Consider the following 10,588-nt stretch of genomic DNA (forward strand, 5'->3'; position numbering starts at 1 on the left):
ACACACACACACACAAGCTGGTCTACTCATCACCTGTGCGATGGCTCCTTCACTCTCATCCAGGTTCCTCCTCATCTGTTTCAGCTCGTGTTCCTTCTCCACCAGCCTCTCCTCCAGATCACGCACCTGGAAAATCAATCAATCAATCAATCAATCAATCAATCAAACAACCAACCAGACAATCATTCAACCAACCAACCAACCAAACATCTATCAATCAGTCATTCCAATGAAATTCAACCAATGAAATCAACGAATCAATCAACCAACTGATCCATCCATCCATCCATCACTCACCACCTCCTCTACGGAGAGCGACAGTTCGTAAGGGGGCGGAGCCTCCCCTCCGTATGGCGCCAGACGGCTGAGCATTGCCATGCTACGACACGACATGGCCATCTCCGCCATGGCGACCCCAGACGACCCCGCAACCTTTGATGCTCGGTCCAGAGAGCCAATGGTGTTGATGTGGCCCATGGAGGCACTGAGGGTGATAAGAGACATACATCTTCATCATCATCGTCATCACTATCCTCCTCCTCATCATCACTGATCTACACAGAAACAGACAGACACAGAGCGAGAAAGACAGAGAAACAGGAGTGTACCTGATGTGAGCCAGGTGTGGTCTGAAGGGAGATCTGTATGGAGGAAGACTGTTCATAGAGTTATGACCAGAGTCTGACAGGTTCTCATCCTCCTGACTCAGACCACGCACTGACGCCACCACCTGCATCACAACATTAATACCAACTGTTATCTTATCTAATCATCATCACTATCATCATCGTTGTCATCATAAAAATCCACATACCATTAATATGAACTATTATCCTAATCATCATCATAATAACCATAGTACACTTGATTGTATTGTGACGTCACGAGAGGCTACACAGCTTTCAGCGGGATTGCTCAAGTAGTGCAAGGAGACAAGGTTCAAACAAAACAAGGATTTTATTATAGGTCTTGGGAAATTAACGAAAATATAACAAAATTCTGTTCTCTTGTGGCTCTTTAAGAGTTAACAGTTCAGGGATGTCTCTTCCACATCCAAAATCATAATTCTCACTCGCTCAGATAACTTTTCCCCAGCCTTACTGTAGTCCACGTTGCAGCTAGTGGCCAACCCAGCAAAATGTCCTTCCAAATGTCTCTCACGTATTTCCACAGGTGCATATATCCAAAGGTGAGTATTTCCCAAAGGTAAGTATCTCCAAATCCTTATATTCCTCATGGAAGTGGACGTGCAGCACTCTTGTCCTCCAGAGAGCCCAGGTTGGAGACTGTGTTTCTTCACCCCCCACACACCCTCTCAGTGTGTCTCTTCCCTTCCCAAACCTTCAGCTCATCAGCTCCTGATTTGTTTCAGCTGCGTGGGAAGATTGGCCATAGAGGGGTGGCGTTCCCGACCATACCAGCAGATGGAGCCATAGCTGTCTGGGTTTGCAGCCACCTCAGGGGGGATGTAACGTCCCTCCAGGACACAGCCTCTCGTGACATCACACATCCCCCCTCCTCGGGACCGACGTCCTCGTCGGGGTAAAGGCAGCGAAGAAGGCATCACGCCGGGAGAGGGCGTCCGCATTGCCGTGGTGCTTGCCAGCCTGCTCTCTCTTCAACTGCTCCACCTCTAGGACCAGGGACTCAGCCTCCTGTTGTCTCTCCTTGAGTTTCTTACTGAACGCATCAGCCTTGGTTTTAGCAGAGTTTAGCTTCTGTTGAGCAGCTTTCAGTTCCTTCTCTCTCTCTGCCTCCGCATTCTTCATCTTGTTCTCCAACACCTTGTACTTCTCCTCTGCCTTCTTCGGGACCTCCTTACTACTGCGCAGGGTCTCCTCACACTCCTCGATGGTCCTGCGCAGCCTCTCCAGCTCCTCCTGTTGCTTATGGAAGGAGCTCTGTTGGAGTTTAGCCTGGAGGATATCTAACTCTTCTGTCTTCATGTCTAACTGTTGCTTTAACAAACGATACCTCTCAGCGGTCCCCTTCAGACCAGACAGTTCTTTGTCCAGATTCTGTAGCTCCGTCTCTGTGTCGGTCTGGGCACCTGCCATCCCTATCAGAGCCCGGGCGGGAGTGAGTAATTCGGAGGATTGCACCGGAGCCTTCCCAGGATGAGTCTTGCCTCTCCGCTTTCCGAGGTACTCGGGTTATCCTCTCCTGAGACTCTCTCCAGAGTGGGTAAAAGGCTGGGCAGTCTCGTCCAATTAGGACAGGGACGGGGAGGGAATCAACCACCCCCGCCGTCGTGTGTATGGTTCCCCGTGTGCTGGTCATTGTAAGTTCAGTAATGGGGTATTCTCTGGTGTCCCCATGGACACAGGAAACTGGGAGGACTTTCCCCGGGGTCAGACACGTTGGGCCCACCAAATCCTTACGCACCAGGGTGGCCCGGCTACCAGAATCCAGTAAGGCCTCCACATCATGGTGATTCACAGTTACCGGGCAGGTGGGGGTCGATCTGGGCCGCCATCTACGACTCCCAAGAGCGAGGCAAAACGGTGTGTGGGTGCTGAGCTGGAGGACTCGCAGTGGGCATAGGTTCATCGGCTGGTTTCCCACACTGCCAGGAGATATGTCCCATCTCCCCACACCGGTAACACTGTCGAAGTTTCCCTCCTGGTGTACTCTTCTTGGACCCGCCTGGTTTCTGGCTCCCCCTGGAGCCGGGATAAGTCCTGACGTGGCTGGGTTCGAGACCTTGGGGTCCTTTGGACGGGTTCTTCCCATTTGTGGTGGGGCCGCCCTCCTGGGGGTCTTTTTCGGGAAGCATTCAGCATCTCCGCTGTGGCCTGGTACTTTTCCACAGCTTCCACGGTCAGATCAGCCGTGGTCAAGGCCTGTTGACTGATGAACCGTTTTGCCTCATAAGGCAGGGCGCGTAGGTAACGATCCACCACAACGGCCTCCACCACCGCCGCTGCTGTATTCCTCTGCGGATCCAGCCATTTCCTTGCGATTCGGACAAGTTCATGCATCTGCGCCCGAGGAGGTTGGTCTGGTTGGAAGGTCCAGCTGTGAAAGCGCTGGGCCATACCAAACTTTGTGAGTCCATATCGCTGAGGATCTCAGACTTCAGGGCATCATAGTCGGTAACCTGGTCAGGGCCCAGGTCCCGGACAGCATTCAGCGATTCCCCGGTTAGAAAGGGGGCTAACAGACCAACCCACTGTTGCTTGGGCCAGGCTTCCCTAGTGGCCGTGGCCTCAAATGCATGCAGGTATGCCTCAATGTCATCGGTAGCTCCCATCTTAGATATAAAGTCACTTGCCTTTATTGGGCGGGTATTTTGGACAACCCTCTGTCTCTGCAACTGCAATTCCTCTGCCTTCAGAAGGTTGGCTTTCTTTTGCTCCTCCAAGAGAGCCACGTTTGCTTGCATCTGGGCTTGCTGGCCAGCAACAAGGGCTTTCAATATGTCCTCCATTTCAGTCGGGCGGGGAGCCTACGGCCAACTTGGAAAACTGGGTGATCAAACCTTCGGTATCCTCCTCTGACATGCACTATTAACGCGGAGCTTGCCTGTATTCTCCACCATCTGTGACGTCACGAGAGGCTAACAGCTTTTCAGCGGGATTGCTCAAGTAGTGCAAGGAGACAAGGTTCAAACAAAACAAGGATTTTATTATAGGTCTTGGGAAATTAACGAAAATATAACAAAATTATGTTCTCTTGTGGCTCTTTAAGGGTTAACAGTTCAGGGATGTCTCTTCCACATCCAAAATCATAATTCTCACTCGCTCAGATAACTTTTCCCCAGCCTTACTGTAGTCCACGTTGCAGCCAGTGGCCAACCCAGCAAAATGTCCTTCCAAATGTCTCTCACGTATTTCCACAGGTGCATATATCCAAAGGTGAGTATTTCCCAAAGGTAAGTATCTCCAAATCCTTATATTCCTCATGGAAGTGGACGTGCAGCACTCTTGTCCTCCAGAGAGCCCAGGTTGGAGACTGTGTTTCTTCACCCCCCACACACCCTCTCAGTGTGTCTCTTCCCTTCCCAAACCTTCAGCTCATCAGCTCCTGATTTGTTTCAGCTGCGTGGGAAGATTGGCCATAGAGGGGTGGCGTTCCCGACCATACCAGCAGATGGAGCCATAGCTGTCTGGGTTTGCAGCCACCTCAGGGGGATGTAACGTCCCTCCAGGACACAGCCTCTCGTGACATCACAGTATATATAAAGTCCCTTTCAGATGTTTTAAAAGAACACTAGTGATACATACATTGCAGATGTTTCAGGACAAGACAGAAATCACCAGACTAAAACAGTGGAATGTGTTGGGGGCACCTTGGTTCCGCTGGAGGTGGGTCCTCCGTGGCGGGAGGGTGAGGAGGAGGAAGAGGAGGTGGAGCCAGCTCTAGGTGTGTGTGCATAGGCCCGGTGGAGACCGTTGGACAGGTTCTGGTCTGAGTCCTCCATCTTGGAAGGGTAGAGGTTCTGCATCGAACTGAAGTTCTTAGGTGTGATGGGCTTGAAGGCAGACGGCCTGAGACGAGACTAGAGGGAGAGAGAGTAGAAGAGTTAGTACCTGAAACTGTCAGGGTGAAGAGAGAGAGAGAGCGATGCAAGGAAGACAGACAGGGAGATAGGTATAGAGAGAGGTATAGAGAGAAGTAGAGAGAGAGGTAGAGAGAGAGGTATAGAGAGAGGTAGAGAGAGAGGTATAGAGAGAGGTATAGAGAGAAGTAGAGAGAGAGGTAGAGAGAGAGGTATAGAGAGAGGTAGAGAGAGAGGTATAGAGAGAGGTATAGAGAGGTATAGAGAGAGGTAGAGAGAGAGATAGAGAGAGAGGTAGAGAGAGGTATAGAGAGAAGTATAGAGAGAGGTATAGAGAGAGGTATGGAGAGAGGTATAGAGAGGGGTAGAGAGAGAGGTATAGAGAGAGGTATAGAGAGAGGTAGAGAGAGAGGTAGAGAGAGAGGTAGAGAGAGAGGTATAGAGAGAGGTAGAGAGAGGTAGAGAGAGAGGTAGAGAGAGAGATAGAGAGAGAGGTAGAGAGAGGTATAGAGAGAAGTATAGAGAGTGGTAGAGAGAGAGAGGTAGAGAGATTTAGAGAGAGGTATAGAGAGAGGTATAGAGAGGTATAGAGAGAGGTAGAGAGAGGTATAGAGAGGTATAGAGAGAGGTATATAGAGAGGTATAGAGAGAGGTATAGAGAGGTAGAGAGAGAGGTAGAGAGAGAGGTATAAAGATAGGTATAGAGATAGGTATAGAGAGAGGTAGAGAGAGAGGTATAGAGAGAGATAGAGGTAGAGAGAGAGGTATAGAGAGGTAGAGAGAGAGGTATAGAGAGAGGTATAGCGAGAGGTAGAGAGAGAGATAGAGAGAGAGGTAGAGAGAGGTAGAGAGAGAGGTATAGAGAGAGGTAGAGAGAGAGGTATAGAGAGAGGTAGAGAGAGAGGTAGAGAGAGAGAGGTATAGAGAGAGGTATAGAGAGAGGTAGAGAGAGGTAGAGAGAGGGGTAGAGAGAGAGGTAGAGAGAGAGGTAGAGAGAGAGGTATAGAGAGAGGTAGAGAGAGAGGTATAGAGAGGTATAGAGCGGTATAGAGAGAGGTAGAGAGAGAGGTATAGAGAGAGAGGTATTGAGAGGTAGAAAGAGAGGTAGAGAGAGAGGTAGAGAGAGAGGTATAGAGAGAGGTAGAGAGAGAGGTATAGAGAGAGGTAGAGAGAGAGGTATAGAGAGAGGTATAAAGAGGTAGAGAGAGAGGTAGAGAGAGAGGTATAGAGAGAGGTAGAGAGAGAGAGAGAGAGAGGTATAGAGAGAGGTAGAGAGAGAGGTAGAGAGAGGTATGGAGAGAGGTATAGAGAGAGGTAGAGAGAGAGGTATAGAGAGAGGTAGAGAGAGGTAGAGAGAGAGGTATAGAGAGAGGTAGAGCGAGAGGTAGAGAGAGAGGTATAGAGAGAGGTAGAGAGAGGTATAGAGAGAGGTATAGAGAGAGGTAGAGAGAGAGGTAGAGAGAGAGCTATAGAGAGAGGTAGAGAGAGGTATGGAGAGAGGTATAGAGAGAGGTAGAGAGAGGTAGAGAGAGAGGTATAGAGAGAGGTATAGAGAGAGGTATAGAGAGAAGTAGAGAGAGAGGTAGAGAGAGATAGAGAGAGGTAGAGAGAGGTATAGAGAGAGGTATAGAGAGAGGTATAGAGAGGTATGGAGAGAGGTATAGAGAGAGGTAGAGAGAGGTATAGAGAGGTAGAGAGAGAGGTATAGAGAGAGGTAGAGAGAGGTATAGAGAGAGGAAGAGAGAGGTAGAGAGAGAGGTAGAGAGAGAGGTAGAGAAGAGGGAGTGAAAGAAAGGTAGAGAGGGGGAGATGGCATGCTAGAGTAGTGGTGTATTCAGGCCAAGCTCAATAAATCACTATTACTCACAATGTTTCTATTAAATGAACTGTTTTTTTTTTTTTTCATGTTGTTTCTCAGGCCTGATGTTATACATCCAGCCTGGATGATATAAATTCCCCCTACAGCACTACTCAATCTTTACAAGGAGAGCTGGTGGGACTGTGTGTGTGATTTACACCAGATACAGACTGAAGGGAGAGGCGTTGTTATCTTATTGATACATGTTCCTGATAAATGACTAATGTAGGCCAATTTAAAACATCACCTCTAGCTTAGCCAGGTAATAACTGGTAGCATTTAATTATGTCTCCTACACACGCCGCACACATCGCACACAGCACACACAGTCACCACTGGGATGTCATTCATCTAGTGCTGCCAGTGACTCAGTGATACAGGCCAATTCTTCAAACTATAGCTAGCTGTAGGGAGTAGGAAGCCAGGGTGATCTGTCAGAGAGATGTTGGCTTTTGAGTATTAAAGGATGTTCTCTGTCAGAGAGATGTTGGCTTTAGAGTATTAAAGGATGTTCTCTGTCAGAGAGAGATGTTGGCTTTAGAGCATTAAGGATGTTCTCTGTCAGAGAGATGTTGGCTTTAGAGTATTAAGGACGTTCTCGGTCTGGACGACTTTGAAGGAGCCAATGTCAAAGTGTGTTTTTGTTGCTAAAATATATGTTGTCCCAGGAATATCATCCCCATATGTTGTCCCAGGAATATCACCCCTATATGTTGTCCCAGGAATATCACCCCTATATGTTGTCCCAGGAATATCATTCCTATACAGTGAGGAAAAAAAGTATTTAGTCAGCCACCAATTGTGCAAGTTCTCCCACTTAAAAAGATGAGAGAGGCCTGTAATTTTCATCATAGGTACACGTCAACTATGACAGACAAAATGAGAAAGAAAATCCAGAAAATCTTTTTTAATGAATTTATTTGCAAACGATTGTGGAAAATACGTATTTGGTCAATAACAAAAGTTTCTCAATACTTTGTTATATACCCTTTGTTGGCAATGACACAGGTCAAACGTTTTCTGTAAGTCTTCACAAGGTTTTCACACACTGTTGCTGGTATTTTGGCCCATTCCTCCATGCAGATCTCCTCTAGAGCAGTGATGTTTTGGGGCTGTCGCTGGGCAACACGGACTTTCAACTCCTCCAAAGATTTTCTATGGGGTTGAGATCTGGAGACTGGCTAGGCCACTCCAGGACCTTGAAATGCTTCTACCGAAGCCACTCCTTCGTTGCCGGGCGGTGTGTTTGGGATCATTGTCATGCTGAAAGACCCAGCCACGTTTCATCTTCAATGCCCTTGCTGATGGAAGGAGGTTTTCACTCAAAATCTCACGATACATGGCCCCATTCATTATTTCCTTTTACACGGATCAGTCGTCCTGGTCCCTTTGCAGAAAAACAGCCCCAAAGCATGATGTTTCCACCCCCATGCTTCACAGTAGGTATGGTGTTCTTTGGATGCAACTCAGCATTCTTTGTCCTCCAAACACAACGAGTTGAGTTTTTACCAAAAAGTTCTATTTTGGTTTCATCTGACCATATGACATTCTCCCAATCCTCTTCTGGATCATCCAAATGCACTCTAGCAAACTTCAGACGGGCCTGGACATGTACTGGCTTAAGCAGGGGGGACACGTCTGGCACTGCAGGATTTGAGTCCCTGGGGCGTAGTGTGTTACTGATGGTAGGCTTTGTTACTTTGGTCCCAGCTCTCTGCAGGTCATTCACTAGGTCCCCCCGTGTGGTTCTGGGATTTTGCTCACCGTTCTTGTGATCATTTTGACCCCACGGGGTGAGATCTTGCGTGGAGCCCCAGATCGAGGAAGATTATCAGTGGTCTTGTATGTCTTCCATTTCCTAATAATTGCTCCCACAGTTGATTTCTTCAAACCAAGCTGCTTACCTATTGCAGATTCAGTCTTCCCAGCCTGGTGCAGGTCTACAATTTTGTTTCTGGTGTCCTTTGACAGCTCTTTGGTCTTGGCCATAGTGGAGTTTGGAGTGTGACTGTTTGAGGTTGTGGACAGGTGACTTTTATACTGATAACAAGTTCAAACAGGTGCCATTAATACAGGTAACGAGTGGAGGACAGAGGAGCCTCTTAAAGAAGAAGTTACAGGTCTGTGAGAGCCAGAAATCTTGCTTGTTTGTAGGTGACCAAATACTTATTTTCCACCATCATTTGCAAATAAATTCATTAAAAATCCTACAATGTGATTTTCTGGATTTTTTTTCTCAATTTGTCTGTCATAGTTGACGTGTACCTATGATGAAAATTACAGGCCTCTCTCATCTTTTTAAGTGGGAGAACTTTCACAATTGGTGGCTGACTAAATAATTTTTTCCTCCACTGTATGTTGTCCCAGGAATATCATCCCTATAAATTGTCCCAGGAATATCATCCCTATATGTTGTCCCAGGAATATCATCTCTATATGTTGTCCCAGGAATATCATCCCTATATGTTGTCCCAGGAATATCATCCCTATTTGTTGTCCCAGGAATATGATCCCCATATGTTGTCCCAGGAATATCACCCCCATATGTTGTCCCAGGAATATCATCCCTATATGTTGTCCCAGGAATATCACCCCTATATGTTGTCCCAGGACTATGATCCCCATATGTTGTCCCAGGAATATCATCCCTATAAGTTGTCCCAGGAATATCATCCCTATATGTTGTCCCAGGAATATCATCCCTATATGTTGTCCCAGGAATATCATCCCTATATATTGTCCCAGGAATATGATCCCCATATGTTGTCCCAGGAATATCATCCCTATAAATTGTCCCAGGAATATCATCCCTATATGTTGTCCCAGGAATATCATCCCTATATGTTGTCCCAGGAATATCATCCCTATATGTTGTCCCAGGAATATGATCCCTATATGTTGTCCCCGGAATATCATCCCTATATGTTGTCCCAGGAATATCATCCCTATATATTGTCCCAGGAATATCATCCCTATATGTTGTCCCAGGAATATCATACCTATATGTTGTCCCAGGAATATGATCCCCATATGTTGTCCCAGGAATATCATCCCCATATGTTGTCCCCGGAATATCATGCCCATATGTTGTCCCAGGAATATCATCCCTATATGTTGTCCCAGGAATATCACCCCTATATGTTGTCCCAGGGATATCATCTCTATATGTTGTCCCAGGGATATCACCCCTATATGTTGTCCCAGGGATATCATCTCTATATGTTGTCCCAGGGATATCACCCCTATATGTTGTCCCAGGGATATCATCTCTATATGTTGTCCCAGGGATATCATCTCTATATGTTGTCCCAGGGATATCATCTCTATATGTTGTCCCAGGGATATCACCCCTATATGTTGTCCCAGGGATATCATCTCTATATGTTGTCCCAGGGATATCATCCCTATATGTTGTCCCAGGGATATCATCTCTATATGTTGTCCCAGGGATATCACCCCTATATGTTGTCCCAGGGATATCATCTCTATATGTTGTCCCAGGGATATCATCCCTATATGTTGTCCCATGACCAGGCATTCTTCTCACCTTCTCATATTTCCCTCTAATGGGCAGTGAGTTCTTTGACACGTCCACCTCAGTTCCGTCTTTGTGGTAGAGCTTGATGTGTTCCTCCTCATGTCCATGCTCTCTATTAATGGACTGCATGCTGGAGAAGATGTCCTTCCTACTGCTTCCTGGGCCGCTATCCGCTTTAACATCTTTCCTGGTGGGGATCGTTATAAAGGTTTTCATTCAGGCTTCAAGTCAATTGATAACCAATCATGTCAATTGATAACCTGTTCCCCTGAGCGATAACAGCTTGTTATGAAAATTATTTATATTTATATTTGAGTTTGCAAGAAAGGTATTTCACTGTACTTGTGCGTGTGATATTAAAACTTGAAACGTATGAAAATGATTTCTATTTCATCTAGCTACAACTTTACATTGTAATAGCCTACTTATAGAGAGAGGTATAGAGTCACACCTCCTACCAGCTCACTATGTGTGGCACCCACCTGGCAGTAGCACTAACAACACTGCTATGAACTCACACGTGAGGTTATTCCCCAAGAGCATCATTAATGCCCTCTATTTGAAACAGACAACTCTTTACCGCTTGTCTGCACTTTATGGAATACATAGAGAACACATACTCTCTACTGTAGCACCCATCTGGGTGATGAAACATGGCAGCCATTTTGTGCCTATCAGAGAGCTCACTAAC

The 10,588-nt window shown here is 46.8% G+C and overlaps 1 protein-coding gene across 1 annotated transcript in view; it reads right to left on the reverse strand.

The window, feature by feature from the left end:
• Positions 1-10,588, reverse strand: part of LOC121539323 (NEDD4-binding protein 3-A) — a 63,527-nt gene that overhangs the window by 4,124 nt on the left and 48,815 nt on the right. The window contains exons 3-7 of the mRNA XM_045211126.1: positions 9,907-10,084; positions 4,292-4,501; positions 609-730; positions 298-484; positions 34-126 (exon numbers count right to left, since the gene is read on the reverse strand). Coding sequence (XP_045067061.1) covers positions 34-126; positions 298-484; positions 609-730; positions 4,292-4,501; positions 9,907-10,084 — 790 coding nt within the window. The remainder of the gene's footprint in view (positions 1-33; positions 127-297; positions 485-608; positions 731-4,291; positions 4,502-9,906; positions 10,085-10,588) is intronic.

Source organism: Coregonus clupeaformis, chromosome 35, assembly GCF_020615455.1.
Source record: "Coregonus clupeaformis isolate EN_2021a chromosome 35, ASM2061545v1, whole genome shotgun sequence".
NCBI lineage: Eukaryota > Metazoa > Chordata > Actinopteri > Salmoniformes > Salmonidae > Coregonus > Coregonus clupeaformis.